Below are 19,757 nucleotides of genomic sequence, written 5' to 3' on the forward strand. Positions count from 1 at the left end.
GCTGATCGACTGGGGTGCCATGTGTTGGGCTTCCACCATTCAGATATTTATGGGCTATTCTGCAAATGGGTCATCAATAAAGAAAAACTATGCTAAGGGTGAAATGGCCATCACTGTGCACCTTGTGGCGTCTGTCTAAAGAAGTCACAACCGTTGATGTGATATAAGAGAATAAAGAAATTCTTAAAAAGGTAACCAAGGGTGAATGCTGCTGCTTCTTTACAATAATAATGGAGTATTTGTATGCTATATTAGGAGCGACCACCATTCCGCCATCTCTAGGAATCCCTATAGAAACGTGTACCATTCCATTCTATTGCTGACTTTCTATTTCTTTGCAATTTGCGAAAATAAATTCAATTTTTACTAAAACCCTGTATAACCCAACAGGTCAGATATTACATTAAACTCCTTCTGTACAACGGAACCTTTGGTTTCCTACGCGCATAGTTCAGAGAGAGTAATTAGAATAGCCTGGAATAGAATGACATCCATATAATACTGATAAGAATATTAGCTGTCAAACATATTCATAGGAATCTTCTGCAGCTAATCATAGCTATTATCTCAGAAATTATACTTGTATTGGTCCTTATTACTCAGTGTCATGTAGAGGGATACAGAGGCAAATATGTCCAAAGGAGCAATGTCCACCTACCTGAAAGTCCACAGCTCGCTTGGAAGCCAGATCTGCTTTGTTACCAGACAAAGCTATCACTATATTGGGGCTTGCTTGTCTCTGAAGTTCTTTTACCCAGTTCTTTGCTCTTGCAAATGATTCCTGTAACAATACAGTACATTACATCCATGTGACATGCTCGACAACTTGATATGGTCAAATATGGACAATAATGAGAATTGTCATTCACACAGTCAATGCAATGCATGAAATACCACATAACCATACGGCAATAACTGAAGAAAATAGCGCCACTTCCACCGGGTTACTCACACCTACCAATATCCAGTTATCACAAACCCCCAGTAGGAGTGGTATCTATTAGGTAATATAGGTGCCGGGCCTGGTACCTAGTACACACTGCTCAAATCTAGTCACCCGATTATAGAAATATAGTCACCGATTATAGAAATATAGCATCACCCCATTATATAGAAATTATATAGTCACCCAATTATAGAAATATAGTCACCGATTATAGAAATTATATAGTCACCCGATTATAGAAATATAGTGGCCTAGATTTACCAAACTGTCAGACAAATAGCCACCAATCACTGCCCATTCGGAGAAAATAAAGCTGAGCTGTGATTGGCCGCTATTTGAGACAAAAGCGTGTCCGATCAGAGTCCCTTACATATTCTTAAATTTAGGCTGATGTCTAACATCTGTATCATCTAACACAACTGGTGGCAAAACCATACATTTTCATCCACTCCAGTGCGGTAGATGTTAATCCGAGGTTATCAGTTGGATCCCTGCTTGCTTTAACTGAAAATACCAGCAGAGGAAAAAACTACCTCCTTGCATCACAGTATTTCCGATTTTAGGGTATGTTCACACTGAGCAAATCCCGCCTGATCCTGCCTTCCTCAGTGTCAAACTGCATCTCTATGGGAGGGCTTGTGCTTCCATAGAGACGCCATTTGACACTGAGGCAGGCGGGATTCTGTGGTGAAGAGTTTCGCCGCGTAATTCCACCACATTTGCTAAGTGTGAACATACCCTAATAGCGAAAGGTTTGGTGGTAAAAAAAAAAAAAATACAGACTATTTTAAAGACTACCTGCTAGTTATACACACTAGCACACGGGAGGAGCACTATGGTTGTATATAAGGTAGGCAAGGCTATGCAAGTGCAATAGGTAACTGAATGTGATCAATATTACTATCAAGGGGGTACCTGGACATAAAAAAAACTGGGTGCACAAAACTATTTCCAGCACTGAGTAGCAACAATAAGGATAAGCTTTGCAAGGGTACTCTTTAGAAAGGTCTTCACCAACAGGGGGAGCCCCGTTTAGGACACAGAGGAATAGTATGCGATTGGTCAGTATGTGAAATACATGTAAACACTTCATGGTAGTACATGTGCCACCCATTATTTGCCCGTAAAATGTAATGAAAGCAGAACATTTACAGCTAGGAGTTTGGAGAGCAGCTTTCCAACATGAAAAGTCAAAACATATAGAAAGTAATACAGAGAGATCACCCACCATGAGAAACTCTTCAATGAAGGAGCTGGCTGTTCATCATGTAACATTAGGTGCCATTTTAGGACTGTGACTCATATCTACAGCTTCAATAAAGCAGCACACTCAGTTATTCCACTAATACCAGCTAAGAGCTATACAATTAGCATTTTACTAGTCTGAATAATAGTTAAGAATGGAGATATTAAACAAAGACACGTCAGCACTCATCACATTTCACACAAAGGAAGGGTTGGTTGTAGCTGCACACAAAGCCTCAGAGATGGAGACAATGTATTCTAGCTGTCTCTTCCCGGGCACAATCTATAGTATACGAAGCCTTGACAAAATAGCTGAATTAATGTGTATAGATCCCTTATTTCTTATTATAGTTCAGTTGTATAATGCATCATCTCCAGCAGTCCTTTTTAACTCCTTCCTCCCCAAAGCAGTTTTGTGCTAGAGTATACCTGTGTGCCCATGTGAATAGTCTACGGCAGTGCTTCTCAAACTCTGAGGCGCCCCCTAGTTGCTAGGGAGGCAGTTTTTATGAAAGTGAGTATAAGGTGCACAGTCCTTTGCCTGGGTGCCACAATCTCTGGTTTTGGTACATTACTGACTTACTTTGTTCATATTTTGATGTTACACAGCATTAAGAAGACAAACAAAGGGTAAACTAAACAATAGTTTTGTTACATGGACTTTCACCACAGATGGTAAGGCCCAGACTTCCTCTTGGTCAAACTGGTGAGGCCCAGGCATCACTTTGCTCTGCTGGGTGAGGCCCCAGTATGAAAAAGTCTAAGAAGAACTTAAAGGAAAGGTTTTAAGGTTATTCAATTTAAAGGAGGAAAAAAAAAAAAAAAAGATTTTAAGGGCTGCTCAAAAGATGTGATCAGCCAAAGAGAGGGCATTTCCTGCCGCCCGGCTGCTTACTGACACTTTAACACCGGTCGATTATCAGGCAAATGAGCGTTTTTAGAAACGCTTTTTCAGGCTCTCTGGTGTCTTCCTGATTTCCTTCCCATTAACTTCGGCCGCCAATGACAGCTCTGACACATCTCTGCAGTGACAGGATGCTCGGCCAATCACTGTCCGAGATGGGAGAGGTCAGTGGCCAATAATTGGCTCAGTGGCTTGTCACTTTAAAGCATAAAGGGGTATTCCAGCAAAAAGCTTTTTCCCAGTAACTGAAACACATTACAAAGTTATATAACTTTGTAATATGCTTCAATTACCTATCTGCCCCCTTCCATATCTTTTCCGCCCTCAAACCCCCACTAGGAAGTGAAGTAACCTCGTTCTTACCTAATGACTGTTGACCCCAGGAAGCCATTTTGTGACAATGACATCATCAAGATGGAAGCGGGTCTAAACCTTGTTAAGCCAGCCTCCTTTTGTCAGATGACACAGGTTGCTTAGCTCTGATTGTAAAACTGTTAGATAGCTTACAGCTTGTTCAACCAGTCAGTTAGACATCGCAGGAGACAAAGTACATCATGGGAAAGCCCAAACCAGTAAAGAAAAAAATGAAGCCACCAACTGGAGCTTCAGGGACCTGCAAACGGATGGTAAATGTAAAAACTCTGTTTGATTGTTTTTTTCTTTTTATCAGCGCTGGGGTACCCCTTTAAGCGGCAGCTGCGGCGAGCGGGGAAAAGTCATGACGACACTGGAGAGCATGGGTGGGTAAGTATACGTCATCAGCCCTCCAATCACCACGACTATGCTGATATAGCAAACAGAGCTCTGACACAGCTTCCCTACCGTATCAGTGGTCTGTTCAGCCGTTCGTGTAGTTAGTGGGAAATATCTTTTATTCTGGCATGCAAGGCAGGGGAGATACAGCGCGTCAGCTTTAGCGCGCTCTGTGAGGATGATTGACAGGCAGAAAGGACTCTAACAAATCTCTCTGCCTGTCAAATCATGCTTGCAGAGCACGCTGACAGGCAGAGAGCCGTGAGTAGTCATGGCCCAGGCACCTACCAAATGACTAGTTCACGGTTCTCCCCCTGCCTCGCGTGCCAGAATAAAAGATGTTTTCCCACAAACTACACTTAAGGCTGAACACACCACTGATACGGTGGGGGACGGAGCTGTGACAGAGTTCTGTTTGCTGCATCTGGGAGCTATATCAGCACGATTGTTCCCTTTAAAAATTTGGAGTTTAGCCAATGATCAGTTCCTAGGCTGATCATTTTTATTACATGGATCTGCCTGGCTCTGCAGTTAATTGCTCTGTGTAATAGGACTCTTAGGCATGATATAATATAGATTATTATAAAAATATTCAAGAAAAGTTATAAAAACTAACAAAACAGTTAACACGCTAAAATATTGCTTTTCTTGTTACAATGTAGACACCTTTTTGTGAATACAGTGAGCACAAAGCATTCACAATGCACAGATAATGAAGACATTCAGTCAGTACACACAGGCTGATTTTTCATGTTTTTTTTTTTTTTTCGTTTTCCTTAGATTCCAAGAATTGGCAGCGCTAGCACTACTGAATGAACACTGTGTACAAAGCAGCTGAAATGCAATTTACTCCGTGCAGTCACTTGGGTTCCTAAAAGACAAGTTACAAAGCTTAAAGAAAAAAAATCGCTCTAGTGATTATTTTTTTTTTATATTTCTGTCCACATAAGGTCACAGATCTGGTCACTATGATGGTAATCCTCCTAACAGCACTGTTATACAATGACTGTGTGAATACTAAGTCTTCCCTAATAAGCACTAGCTTCCTTTTCCTTCTCTTGATCCAAAGAAACTAATGAGCTGGAAAAGCAGACCCATTATGTCTGAAAGGCTTTAGAACCGGTCAGATGTGCCCAGCCATGGTTAGACTTATGGACGCTGAACAATAATAGAAATGATACTATAATAAAGCCTTTTACTGTTACATTAAAGAGGCACTTTAAAATCTTTGGGACATATGAAGCGAAGAAAGTGTGTGGTCACACTTTGTGTTTAGGTTTAATTACATGTTACTATACACAAAAAAGTGTAGTTGACCACCCAATTGTATAAAGCAGCAAAAACGTATACATGGTAATGCTTTTTCATATACCATAAAATTCAATGGAAAGTGTATTCTGCTGTATGACAATGGGCAGAATCTGTTTGAAGAATTTGTTTTACATATGCATTTTTATTACGTTTAAGAGTATAAAATGGATACATTAAATGTAAGCATAAACATAGCGTAAACCTGTTCCCTGGTTTACACGTCCGCACTGCTCACCATGGCCGTGGACTGGACCCGCAGCTATAAACGGCACAACAAACGTTCACCCATAGTAGTCATAATAGGGCCGTAATCTGTGTGAATATGCCCTTACTCACCAGCAATTTTTCTGTAGTGTTACGTCTTTCATCCTAGCTCAGCTGCGGCCACACATTTCCAGCCCATGTATTATTGCAGCTGTGTCCAATGATTGCCACTCAGACCCCCAGTGAATTACTTGCTCTTAAAGGGAACCTGTCACCCCCTGTGCCAGGGCAGAGCCTGGTCGACCCCCGCAAAGACCCTTATACTTACCACGGAGAATGAAGTCCCGCTCCTGGAGCCGCTCCCGCTGCAGAAATATCACCGTCAGAAGCCCGACGCGCACATCAGAGATAAGTCCGATGCCCATAGAGAATGAATGATGCAGTCATTCTCTATGGGCATCAGACTCATCTCTGATGCACGCGCCGGGCTTCCGACAATGATATCTCAGCAGCGGGAGTGGCTCCAGGAACGGGACTTTGTTCTCCGGGGTAAGTATAAGGGTCTCTAGTGGGGGGTTGGTCGGGCTCTGCCCCGGTACAGGGGGGGGGGTGATAGGTTCCCTTTAAGGCCCTATTACACACACAGATTATCTGACAGCTAGCCGATGGCTGACGATCTTTAAATCTAAAGCCAGGAATAGATTTGAAAAGAAGTGAAATCTTAGTCTTACCTTTATGACCTGTTTTCTGTTTATAGTCTGTTCCAGTCTTTGGCTTCAATTATCTGTCAGATAAACCTGTGTGTGTAATAGGGCCTTTAGTCTCTCCTATGTCAGCTCAGAACATAACAGCAGAACATAACCAGGGACTTAGGGCCCTATTACACAGAGCAATAATTGGCCGAATCGGAATGAAAAGATCAATCAGCTCTTTAGGCCCTGACCTAAAATCATCGGCAGTTGACCGTGCATTGCTATGTGTAATAGAGATGCATGGCCAGCGGCTGACGATTAAACAAACAGTTTACATTACCTGTCCACGTTCCTGGTCTCCTCCTGCACTCTGCTTCTTCCCTGTTCCCTGCCAATGATTGGCTGTCAGCTCAGAAGGGCCGCTCTGGGAATGGGGAGGAAGCAGAACGCAGGAGGAGACCAGGAACGTGGACAGGTACTGTAAACTGTTTGGGCAAAGGCTGCACGGACATCGTTTAGCCCTTGCTAAACGATTATGAGGCTGTGTAATGGGCCCAGTAAACGAGCACCGATCCAGCAGATCGGCACTTGTTTAAAGTATTGATGGGCCTTGTAATAGCACCCCAAGTCCAAAAAAAGGTAGTGTTTGGTGTACTTGCGTGGGCAGTTCTCTTGACACTGCAATTTATAAAACTTGTGTACACTCACTGGCCACTTTATTAGGTACACCTGTCCAACTGCACGTTACCACTTAATTTCTAATCAGCCAATCACATGGCGGCAACTCAGTGCATTTAGGCATGTAGACATGGTCAAGACAATCTCCTGCAGTTCAAACCGAGCATCAGTATGGGGAAGAAAGGTGATTTGAGTGCCTTTGAACGTGGCATGGTTGTTGGTGCCAGAAGGGCTGGTCTGAGTATTTCAGAAACTGCTGATCTACTGGGATTTTCACGCACAACCATCTCTAGGGTTTACAGAGAATGGTCCGAAAAAGAAAAAACATCCAGTGAGCGGCAGTTCTGTGGGCGGAAATGCCTTGTTGATGCCAGAGGTCAGAGGAGAATGGGCAGACTGGTTCGAGCTGATAGAAAGGCAACAGTGACTCAAATAGCCAACCGTTACAACCAAGGTAGGCAGAAGAGCATCTCTGAACGCACAGTACGTCGAACTTTGAGGCAGATGGGCTACAGCAGCAGAAGACCACACCGGGTGCCACTCCTTTCCGCTAAGAACAGGAAACTGAGGCTACAATTTGCACAAGCTCATCGAAATTGGACAGTAGAAGATTGGAAAAACGTTGCCTGGTCTGATGAGTCTCGATTTCTGCTTGAACATGACAATGAGTTGACTGTACTCAAATGGCCTCCATAGTCACCAGATCTCAATCCAATAGAGCATCTTTGGGATGTGGTGGAACGGGAGATTCGCATCATGGATGTGCAGCCGACAAATCTGCGGCAACTGTGTGATGCCATCATGTCAATATGGACCAAAATCTCTGAGGAATGCTTCCAGCACCTTGTTGTATCTATGCCACGAAGAATTGAGGCAGTTCTGAAGGCAAAAAGGGGTCCAACCCGTTACTAGCATGGTGTACCTAATAAAGTGGCCGGTGAGTGTATATTGCTGGTATGCTATTTCTAGCAGAAATAACCTTAAGCAAATATAAACATCACACACAAATTAAAGGCTAAGAGGTCCATTCAAATACCTTTTTTTAATTGATATGTACAAGTCCAAACAAGCTCTATACCCAAACAGGTAACACGCATGGAGCAGGAATGAGCTACTGATGTCAGGTCCGGGGCAACAAGGGAATGAAAAAGGCAAGTACTGCGAAATTGCTTTGGACATCTGTGTGCATAGATTTCAGTCTTAGGCTATGTTCACACAACATTTTTTTCAGCTCCGTTTAAAATGACGTCCGTCATTTTGGGTCTAAAATAATGGACGTCATTTATCTATGTGTCCTCCCATTAGTGCAATGATGGCTGTTGGTACGTTATTCTAGTTTGGGTTACTAATTGGCCTTTGGGTGTGACTTAAAGCGACTCTGTACCCACAATCTGACCCCCCCCCCAAGTCACTTATACCTTCCGATAGCTGCTTTTAATCCAAAATCTGCCCTGGGGTCGTTCGGCAGGTGATGCAGTTATTGTCCTAAAGAACAACTTTTAAACTTGCAGCCCCGTGCCCAACGGCAATATCTATGCCCTAACTTTGCACCACCCCTGCATCCCTCCTCCCCACCCTCTTTATCATTAGGAATGCCACTGGAACATTTTCTCCTGTTTGAACACTACACAGGTGCCTCAACGATCCAGCCCATGTGCCGGGCTGACACAGCTGAGGAATAGGAGACAATCTGTCTGGAGCATTCCTAATGATGAGGAGGGCGGGGATGAGGGACAAAGAGGGTGTGCCAGCCTAATGCATACACAATCTAAGCCCCGGCCGTTGGGCATGGGGGTGCCAGTTTAAAAGTTGTTTTTAAGGACAATAACTGCATCACCTGCCGAACGGACCCCAGGACAAATCTTGGATTAAAAGCAGTTATCTGAAGGTACAAGCTGTTTGGAGAGATCAGATTGTGGGTACAGAGTCGCTTTAATTGAAAAGTCCATTAAATTTTATAATAAAAACAGAGAAACAACGGTGACAAAAGAAAGACTGTGTGTGAACAATAAAAAATGTCTGCTTAACGTTTGCAAAAGACGTCTGAAAATAATTCTCATGATCATTATTTTGACGTCCGTTATTCAATACATTGTTTGCATTGGACGTCTGTCTTTCCATTGACCTCCATGCATTGCAGTCAGTTAAATTGCAGCAATAACGAACGTTATTTTAAATTGCAAAATCAACCGCCTTTTCTCTATTTATGATGTTGTGTGAACATAGCCTAAGCATGAAAAGTATAAATATATATGTAAGTGAATAAAGACACAGATACCTCATTTGTGATGTCATATACAACTATGGCAGCTTGGGCTCCTCTGTAGTACATCGGTGCTAGGCTGTGATATCGTTCCTGACCAGCTGTGTCCCAGATTTCAAATTTTACTGTTGTATCATCAAGACAGACTGTCTGGGTAAGAAATGCGGCTGTGGAAAAAAAAACATTACTGGGAAATGCATCAGATATATTAAATAAACACAAATATACCAATCAACCAAAACATAATAATAAATAGGTCCCCTACTTGCCAAAACAGCTCTAACCATTCAAGGTATGGAATCCACTAAACCTGGCACAGATCTTTGAAAGTTGTAAGGTGCGGCCTCCATGGAGGAGACCCGTTTTCTAGCACATCACACAGATTCTTAATTGGACTGAGATTTGGGGAATTTCCCTAAAATTATTTGTGAATAATTTTGTGTTGGGATGCATTATTCTGCAAAATGAGGCCACAGAATTTTGGGAACACCATACCTACCATTTTGGAGATGCTCTGACCCAGTTGTCTTGCCATCAGGTTAGTGCTTCTAAAAATTGCCCAGATTTTTACACTTGCCCATTACCCACTTGCTGCCTAATGTATCCCACGCCTGGACAGACACCATTGTCACGATATAGCATATTTTGAAAATATCTGAAGCCCCTACATAAATGGCAGACTGAACGTAGGCTCAGGTTTCTGCTCCCTTCCCCCTCAGTCTTGGTTGGATACACTCCTGTTAACACCTAAGTTACCAAGAGGTCTCATCTCCATCATAAATAAGAGCTTATTATCGGAAGCCTTTCCCTATACACCTATATATTTACTAGCATGGGAAAAGGAGATCGGGATACAGTTTTTGCAATCTGACAAAAATCATATTAAGCTTTTCAAGGTGTGTGAGGGTCCAAGATAATTCCTTTAAGTTATTAAAGAGGTAATTCAGCAAAAAAACTTTTTCCTTTCAAATCAACTGATGCCAAAAAGTGTCAGAGATTCGTAATTTACTTCTATTAAAAAAGCTCAATTCTTACACTACTTATCAGCTACTGTATGCCCTGCATTCTTGCTGTCCTGCTGTATTCTTACCAGTCTGGAGAGCAAAAGAGGTTTTCTGTAGGGATTTGCTACTGCTTTGGACAGTTCCTATTACAGACAGAGGTGGCATCAGAGAGTATTGTCTCCTACAGGAAGAATACGCCACTTCCTGTAGGGCATACAGTAGCTGAAAAGTACTGGAAGACTTGAGATTTTTATTAATAGACGTAAATTACAACTCTCTATTGCACTGGTTGATTTGAAAGAAAATTTTTTTGCTGAACTACTCCTTTAAACAGATGGTATAGAACACCAGATTGGCTGATAGAATTAATACAAGAATTAATACAATAATCATTTTGTGTAAATGCAGGCAATGATCAAACGACCAATAAGAATTCGTTTATGTGCCATTGATCGGTAATTTTGTGATGAGACCAAATTCATTGTTAGTCGTTCTCTGATCGTTCAGTGTAATTTCCCTTGGAGTGCTCTTTTGCTGGGATCAGATGGAGTAAACGATCGCACTAACGATCGTAACTAATGACTAATGTTGTGTGTGATATGGTGAACGATTTCAAGTAGCTCTCATTTGTGATGGTTTGTTAAAAATCGCTTTGTCTAATAGGACCCTAAGGTTGATGCTTTATGTAGGATGGAAGAGCTAGCCAGTTGGGAGAACAGGTCTCATGTCCGCTTTGACAAGATCTGATCCCCCTGGAAGAAATTGTCCGATTATAACTGAGAGACTATTAGGGCCAGTGCACACACAGTAGAATCGGCAGAATTCCACTGCCAAATCCTGCCAGCCGTCTGTTTTAATGGGATGCCTCGCACGCCTCCGCCGCTCAACAAATTGACATGTCCGACGATTTTACTTTGTGTGAACTGGCCCTTACACCTTTACAGACGTACTTTATATAAATTAGCTGCTAATGTAACGCCTGCTATAATGGTTGTTTTCTTCTCAAAAGCAGATAACATGATTGTATACAGGAATACATAGTAGTAGAAGGGATAATGCTGTTTCTAGTTTATTACTCTATAAATGGCCTTCTAATATACTTTGTTTTTCCATTACTAACCATTCTCCAAACTGTTTGCTATCAGTGAAGCAGGACACAGTTTACTTTGAGAGGCTGCAGACTGGTATACACCAAGTCCTGCTTTCAGTTGAGAGGTGGATACAGGTTTTTCCCAAAGTCTGCTGGGAGCAGAATATACATCAGTAGCTGCTGTATATTTCTGTTCATTTGCCACATTGTATCAGTCTTGAGCCTATGCTGTTGATTAGACTGGGTACAATTGTATCTACTTCTCAGTTGACAGCAAGAATGGATAGTTTTTCTGAATAAAAACATGACAGCAAAGGCCCAGTTTAACACCTGGTTAAAGGTGTGTCCATGCTTCCACTGGAGCTCTGTTTGGAGAGCCCATTCAGTGTGCTAGAACAGAGCTGGGCGGTCCCTTTAGGAACAGACCATATTGATGCAGACAGACATCCAAGAGATCACACCCCCAATTATTTTAATGGGGTCCATCAGGTTTAATTTATTTTGCAGGATTAGAAGAGGCAAAACATTTTTTTTTATCTCCGCTCAGATCCTGCAAAATAAATGGAACTTGCAATGTAGCTTCCTGAAAAGAGCCCTGATGGAAATGTGAACCCAGCCCAAGTTATACACTTGCTCTACAGACTAAACAAACAATGTACAGAAGCCTCTGACAGTCCCACTGCAAAAAAAAAAAAAAAAAAAAAAAAGTTTTTTTTTTTTATTATTATTTTCAAGTTACAATATTAATTGGTCCCAGGATGACCATTGAAGGTTGGAAATAGTGATACTGTATCATTAGACCAAAACTTGAAGAACTGTTAATTGGTTAATTGGTTGAAGCCCCCGGAATGTCATTCCAAAATAGGTAAAATGAAGTTTTAGAAAACTAAGCAGATAGCTTATATAGCAAAAGAACAATAATGGAGCAGCCCTCACCTGGTGTCCAAAGGCGCAGCTCATCCTGGCACAGGTTAAGAGCTGTACAGAACTTGTGGTACTGCACTACCAGACTCTCAGTGCATGCACTTCACAAACACAAGGATTCTACCAGAGCAATTGCTTGGATGATACTGCAGATGCAGACTGCCTCTAGCACTGTATGTTGCTTCAAGTTACAATGATCCAGTAAAGGCCACTGTATGTTGAATATTGTAACCTGACACCACTGTATATATAATGTATATATACACACTGTATACTTTGGTTTATATGTTTTTTTATTAAATACCATAGCCTACTCTACTACACTATTCCATACCTTTTGTGGTATCCTGACATATACTGGCCAGACTTAAAGGCAAAATGTCATCACTTTAACGCTGCCCAGGTTGGGGCAAGCCCAGAGGCCTCTCAGTGGCCCACACCAGCCTTCGCCAATAGATTTCTTCCCGTACCCAAAGAGGGAAAGATCTAATAAGCAAAGCTGGGAAGTTTGGCAAAAGCCATCGGGGACTTCTCCCATGACTTGTGATTCAGGCTGCATAAAAGTGATGGCAGGTTTCCTTTTCCATCCCCCCACTTCTCGTGGTATGCTGGCTAACCCTTGTGTAACAGGGCAACATTGTTTCCCCATTTGGATGCCTATATCCCCACATCTTTGACCCTCTGCAATCTACAGCTACTTTGGTGTAGAACAGAAATCCAAGTTTTCTCTGTATTCCTTGGAGACTCTGACATCACAAGGTGAAAGAAGGATCAGCCGATGTGAGTAAGCATACAAAAGAAAAAAACGTTTAAAAAAAAAACAAAAAAAACAGGGTACTTCTTACAGCGAATGGCCCATCAGGCACCTTCGCTTTAAGTGTTGCATATCAATACAACGGCGCTGGAGGGGTGAAGTCGGTGCCGCAGTCCATTTTTCCATAAGCGCGGGCCGGTTCCCACACACGGCGTTGATCTATTACAGGGCAAGAGCCGGGGCTGGAGCACTAGAGGCGGGCCAGCCCATTCCCCAGTGGGAGGGAACCCCCACCCACTGTGACACAGCTTCATTCATTTTAAAGGAGCCATGTCACAGAGGGCCGGGGTTTCCTCCCACTGGGGGCAGGCTGGCCCACCTCCAGTGCTTCAGCCCCAGCCGGAGCCCAGTAATAGATATGCGACATCAATGCCCATGTATTAATATGCAACACTTAAAGCGAAGGCACCTGATGGTACATTCGCTCTACAGTCCAAAGGACAGCCTTTTGACCTGGATAAGGTAACATAGCGCAGGGTCCAACCCTTAAGACCCCCTCAACAGGCCATGTTTTAGGGGTTTCCTTAACATTTCACAGGTGATAGAACTACGGCAAGTGCATCAGCATTAACCACAAACATTACATAAAGCCCTGCTGGGATTCCTTGAAGAATGGAGTTGAGAACGTACCCCAATGAGCACATTTGACATTTACATGGGAGGTTTTCTAGCTAAACATACAAGACAAACATGACATAAGCATATTATCTCTGTGATGAGGGACTGAAATACAGAAGTCTGTATGCAGAACTGGTGTCTGGAATAGCTATGAGCTATATTAGATATTCTCTAACCTCCGATCGTGCTTTCTTGGAACTCGTGAAACTGTCCCTTTACGAAGCGTAGCACTAAGCTGGACTTTCCCACGGCGGACTCTCCTAGGAGGACGAGCTTGAACTGACAGATTTTATTCCCGGCATTTGGTCCGTTGGGTCTGGTGGCTCCTCCTCGGTTAGCCATGTCTGAATTTAGGCAGATAAGTCTAATATATATATGAACGGCAGTCTGGGAAGCAGAAGTCTGTAATCACTTAACCTTCTGGAAACCTGCAGGTAAAATAAAGAGAGACAGATTTACTTTACATTGTGAGGCCTATAAGCAAGTTCCACTGTACAGTCACACATCTATGCCGGCTCCTAAATTTTAATAACAAGGAATGAGCAATTAGTTTCTCAGTATGGAGCAGCATGTTCTAGCACAGTGTAGGAGGATCGCACTTACTGTGACAGTAATACCATTCAATTGGGCAAAGTGAAACAATGCTGCCCCCACAGCAAAGGAATTAACTGGACAATACTCATGTTGTGCATTCAGACTATTAATCCCATTAAAAGTATGCATGTTATTATATATGAATGGAAAGTCATACAGGAATATGTTAACCAAAACACTTCTCACAGAGGTCGCAAGCGCAAGATTTAGAAGCACAGTAAATATCAGATTAAACAAATGTTCCCTAAGCAATAGCTATAATTTTGTAGTATTTAGTATGTAGTATGGCCTCGGCTGCCCTCGGACAATAACTGGTGTGGCTTATTGCTAACAGAGATGAACTGGATGCATATACGGTATGTATTTTCTTGGTTATTGACAGTCCTATAAAATACATAAAGTTTACTCGAAACCATAAACAACTCGAAAAAATAAAATGGATTTGCAAACTACATTAAATGTGATAATTAAGATGGTGCTATATTCTTTTTGGTTACATGGGATGAATTATCAGAATTTTTGGATTATCGGATGACACTTTTATGAGAGACACCCAGCCTTTTTACAGGTGGAGTGAAAACAGCAACCTGCAAGTGCTAGCACTTATCGTATATACTCCCTTGGGCATGCACGCAATTAAAAATTCCTTTACCCAACACTTGCAGTTGCTGTTGCACTTTTTGCCTGTATATTAGCCACTGCAGCGTGCAAACTGCATAGTGTGAACAGTGGTATTGCAATGCTGGCTGTTTTTTGTTTTTTTATTATGTCACAGACACAGGTCAAAAGTCTTGATCAGTTGGGGTCTAAAGCTTATTATAATGAAAGGCACTCTTTAAAGGGAACCAATCGCCACCCTGGTGGACACTGTGCTAAATCAATAAATAAATAAATAGAATACCTTGGGGTCCCCGCTTCTAGTATCAAGGCATAGGGAAAGCGGCATGTACAATGCTAGTGCACTACATTTGCCTTTACACTTTGCTTAGCCTTTAGTGGGCAAAAAAAAAAAAAAAAAGTAAAAATAAGGAAATAATATATAATAATAAAAAAACACCACCTGGTAAGATGAATCTAGATGTCTGCTGCTCTACTGATGGGTGGGACAGACTTTGGCACAAACTAGCATGAATCAATGAATCCTGAAAGTGTGAGAATTTTGACAACAAAGCACCTCATTTTATCCAATGGATTGTGACAGAAAGAAATGGAGATAAAACATTTCCTTTGTACAGTCATATAAATGCTTAACAATGAATCCAAGCTTCCAAGAAACTGTTAAAAAGTTATTTCTCTTGTCTAGAAGGAAGTGAAGCTGCCTCAACTGGAAACTTTCCTAGGAACTACGGTTTACTTTGAAGCCAATAAGAACTACAGAACTCGCTAAGGTATGGTACCTGCTTATATATATACACCACATATAGCTTTCATATCAGTAGTTATCGCTTCAAAAGCCAATGTGACAGGTTCAGTAGCCAACAATAAGAACTGAACTCCGTACTAGCTCAATACAGTTGTGTGTAAGGATCTCCACCTATTGGGAGCTGTGGGTACAAAGCATTGATGATTGGCTGCCTCTCAAGCAATGCTGGAAGGGGAGGCCGGGATTCCAGGGAAACACTTCAACAATGTCCACTGACAGATGTATCATCAGAAAATGACAGGTTAAAAAAAAACAAAAAAAAAAACACTATCTACATTATTACTATCTACATAAAAATAAACCGTATACAGTGCAGTATTGATATAATAGGCTAATGCTTTGCTGTATAAACTGAAACAGAATAGGCAGAGCCATGTCATTTTCAATAGTTGGTAAGCAAGCTTAAAGGGGTATTCCACTCAAACATAACTTTTGATATGTTGCTGCCCATGGTGAGACTTACAATCCATTCCATACTTGTTATTATCTATTCAGTCTCCTTCCCCCAGTTTGGAGCTGCCGATTTCTGCTGAAGACAAAAATCTGTGTGTGAGCTTTTTTCTCCTCCCCTTTGAGACGGCTGATGTAAACAAGTCCCTGACTGGCTTTATCTGCAACATTGTAGCTTCTTTGTAATGGAGGGTTAATCACAGTGAGTTCAGTGAGTTCATCAGCAACTTGACCTCTGATTTACCCTCCCAGCATTACAAAAAAGCTACAATGTTGCAGATAAAGCTAGCCAGGAACTTGTTTACATCAGCTGTTTCAGAAGGGAGGAGGGGAGACAGAGAAAAGCTCACACACAGTCAGCAGAAAGCAGCAGCTGAGAACTGGGGGGGAAGGAGACTGAATACATAATAACGAGAATGGAAGAAATTGTTAGTCTCACCATGGGCACCAACATATGAAAAAATATGTTGGAGTGGAATACCCCTTTACCACATCTCTTATTACATGGGGAGATGCGCGGCCAGTGGCATTTTATTTTTTAAAGGTGAGCGACCAGCCAACGAGTAAGCTTTTGCTCATTCATCACTGGCCCTATTACATAGAGTATTATATGCCTGATTTAAAGTGTCACTGTCGTGAAATTTTTTTTTGCAGAAATCAATAGTCCAGGCGATTTTAAGAAACTTTGTAATTGGGTTTATTATCCGAAAAATGCATTTTTATCATGAAAAATCAGTTTGAAGCTGTCCCCCCTGTCTTCATTGTTCTCCTATGGAGAGAGCTAAAGAAAAGACCAAAACAGGACAACAAAGAGTTAATCTACAAATCCCTCATGGGATATCTGCTGTGACAGTCACCAGTGACCTGTCTGAGCTCGGATTACAGCGGTCACCCAGCTCCGTGCCTGTAATCCTCTGTTATCTGCTTTCTGCTGCCGGCTAACTCCCTCCTTCCTCCTCCCCCCTCCCCTCTCCTCTAGAGCAGACAGGGGACGACTCCTGCAACAAGTCACAATTTTCAGATTTTTTGGAGTGGATGAAAAAGAGGAAGGAGGGGGGGACCTGGGAAAAGGCTTTTTACATGCAGATAATGGCAGATTTGGCTAATAAACCCAATTACAAAGTTTCTTAAAATCGCCTGGACTATTGATTTCTGCAAAAAAAAAAAAAAATATGACAGTGACTCTTTAACAGATAATCATCCCATGTAATAGAGCCTTTAGATTAGGTTGAAAAGCAACACCATACACAGATATAACTATGCATCTCTCTGGAGGAAGGGGCTGTATACTTAGTCTCATTATGGAGACTGTACTACTCTATGCAGCTACCATAAATCCCACACCCTGCTGTATCATCTCTACCCACAATGATCACAGTCTGAGAAAAGAAAGAAACATGGGCAAAGAAAACTCAAACACATCATGTAGCAGAAATCTCTAAAATGAGGAAGCATCAGAGTCTAAAACTTTTACATCTGCATCACAGTGCTGACCAATGATCTGAAGCCGAGCACGTCATCCGTATACAGTCACCATACAGCAGAAGTATGACCATACCTTTCATACCGCTCTGAACATAACATGCCCCAATTAGAGTCTGTACATAGAGACCATCTAGCTTTGTAAATAACACTGATTTACAACCTGCATAACACTTCAGAGCTGCATTCAAAATTCTGCTGGTTGTCATTGCAAACAAATTTATGGAGGGGTTTGGTAGCAGATAGTGCCTCTTGTAATAAACATTCAATATGACGCAGTATGAAAGCTTGTTTTACCTGCATCAGATTACTACTCCACGTCTGGTATAAGACATATGCTTTACAGAACAAGCCCTGTACTAAGCTACCAAAGAAAGCTGGGAGATTTCAGCTCTGAAGCTGAAATGTGACTATAATATGCTAAATCGGTAGTGATGAGAGAGAGACGGCTGGGTGTGCAGAACCTTATAGAAATTACATGGACTGTGGGAAACAGCGGAGAGCTCACGTTTGGCTTCTGATAGGTCATAAATGGAAGAAAGAAAAAAAGAGAAACATTGAGCTCTTAAAGCACCCTCTTTATAGCCCAAACCACCGTTTGTGAAAAAGCACAACTATACAGCAGACAACACACCAGTAAAGCCCACTTAAAGCTCCCTGGTTCTGGTTTAACCCTTTACAACCCTGTTAAGTGCATGACTGCAAATGGAGCCTGTCAGCAGTTCTGAGCCAACAAAACTGCTGACAGCCCTATACAGAGGTAGGGGAGGGGAACAATACCTAGCATCTCGGTCATACAACTGACAATCTTGTTTATAGGGGTTGTACAATTTTTCAGGGAGCTAGAGATGTAAAATAACTAACTAGGCCCTATTAGCAACAGCGCTCCATTCCATCCTGGTGTTTTGGCTTACAGGCTGCAATGATGCACTGATGATGACGATGTGCCGATCCTACTGCAGCCTCCCCGATTGTCTGCACTAGGTCCTGAGGGTAAGTTTACATTTAAAGGGGTTATCCAGCACTACAAAAACATGGCCGCTTTTCCCCCTCTCTTGTCCCCAGTTCAGGTGCGGTTTGCAATTAAGCTCCATTTACTACAATGGAACAGAGTTTAAAACCTTACCAAATCTGGAAAAAAGAGATGGGGAAAGGTGGCCATGTTTTTTGTAGCGCTGGATAAGGAAGGACCAAATGCCTCTGTTAGGAGTGCTGGAGCGGGTAAGAGATTGTCCCCGTGTGCGAGATGGCAGGGTCTGTGAATGGTGGTCTACAACAATTGCTGGAGGGCAAGACACTATCTCCACTGAGGATGACTAGACTACAGCCTCTGACTAAACCCGTAGGAAACATTTTGTTACAAAGATAAGTCTGTTAGAATCCACTGAGGGGGAATTTATCAATCCTAAACCCGGAGTACATCTGCAAAAAATCTGCCCACATACGTCCTGCGCACCTGTTTACCAAAGTGCTAGAAGACTGTAATTTTGTTCCCGCTTCAATAGAAAAGTTAGTTTTGGATATCCCATGTCATTTTATCTACATGCCCTACAATGAGGTCTTTGTCAGCAAGAACAACCCTGTATTCACTGCTTTTGTTGCTGTCAGTACAGTCATAAGCTCCGACATGACAGAAAGTTCTAAATAATGGACACGATGGGGGAGATTTATCAAACATGGTGTAAAGTGAAACTGGCTCTGTTGCCCCTAGCAACCAATCAGATTCCTCCTCTCATTCCTCACAGACTTTTTGGAAAATGAAAGGTGGAATCTGATTGGTTGCTAGGGGCAACTGAGCCAGTTTCACTTTACACCATGTTTGATAAATCTCCCCCATGAACGTATAGGAAGGCAGCTGTAATGGCCGTATTACACATTGCAATTATGGTTCAAAGATTCGCTATAACAATCGTTATCAAAAGCGATAACTTAAGTGATTTTTTAGCGAACAATTCTGAGGTTATTACATTCACTAATTACTGTTGTGAACGATTCTTCTTACGTCATTATATGGTCGTTAATCGCTCCTCAGGACAACCCACACAACATAATTTATTGGCGAACCACTTATTACATGAACAAATATGCGAACGATCGGCGAACTATCAATGATAATTTTTCAACATGTTGAAAGACCAAAATGAACGATTTTTCATTAGTAGTTTCATCGTTGGGTGTTATTACACGAACAGATAATCGTTCATTTCGATCGTTTTAGAGAATTTTTAAACAATAATCGTTTCATGTAATAGGACCTTAATGCTACAGTAAAAAGAGAACGTCTTTCAGAGATTATGGGCCCAGAAATTTACACGGGGTTCACTTTGTGAATTACACCTGACAATTGACTATATATCATACC

The 19,757-nt window shown here is 41.9% G+C and overlaps 1 protein-coding gene across 3 annotated transcripts in view; it reads right to left on the reverse strand.

Moving 5' to 3' along the window:
* The window catches only part of RAB5A (RAB5A, member RAS oncogene family), a 33,445-nt gene that overhangs the window by 6,223 nt on the left and 7,465 nt on the right, over window positions 1–19,757 (reverse strand). For all 3 annotated transcript variants that reach the window (XM_069958691.1, XM_069958692.1, XM_069958693.1), the window contains exons 2-4: window positions 13,623–13,874; window positions 9,012–9,163; window positions 659–781 (exon numbers count right to left, since the gene is read on the reverse strand). In XM_069958691.1, coding sequence (XP_069814792.1) covers window positions 659–781; window positions 9,012–9,163; window positions 13,623–13,788 — 441 coding nt within the window. In that variant the 5' untranslated portion in view covers window positions 13,789–13,874. The remainder of the gene's footprint in view (window positions 1–658; window positions 782–9,011; window positions 9,164–13,622; window positions 13,875–19,757) is intronic.

Source organism: Dendropsophus ebraccatus, chromosome 2, assembly GCF_027789765.1.
Source record: "Dendropsophus ebraccatus isolate aDenEbr1 chromosome 2, aDenEbr1.pat, whole genome shotgun sequence".
Lineage (NCBI taxonomy): Eukaryota > Metazoa > Chordata > Amphibia > Anura > Hylidae > Dendropsophus > Dendropsophus ebraccatus.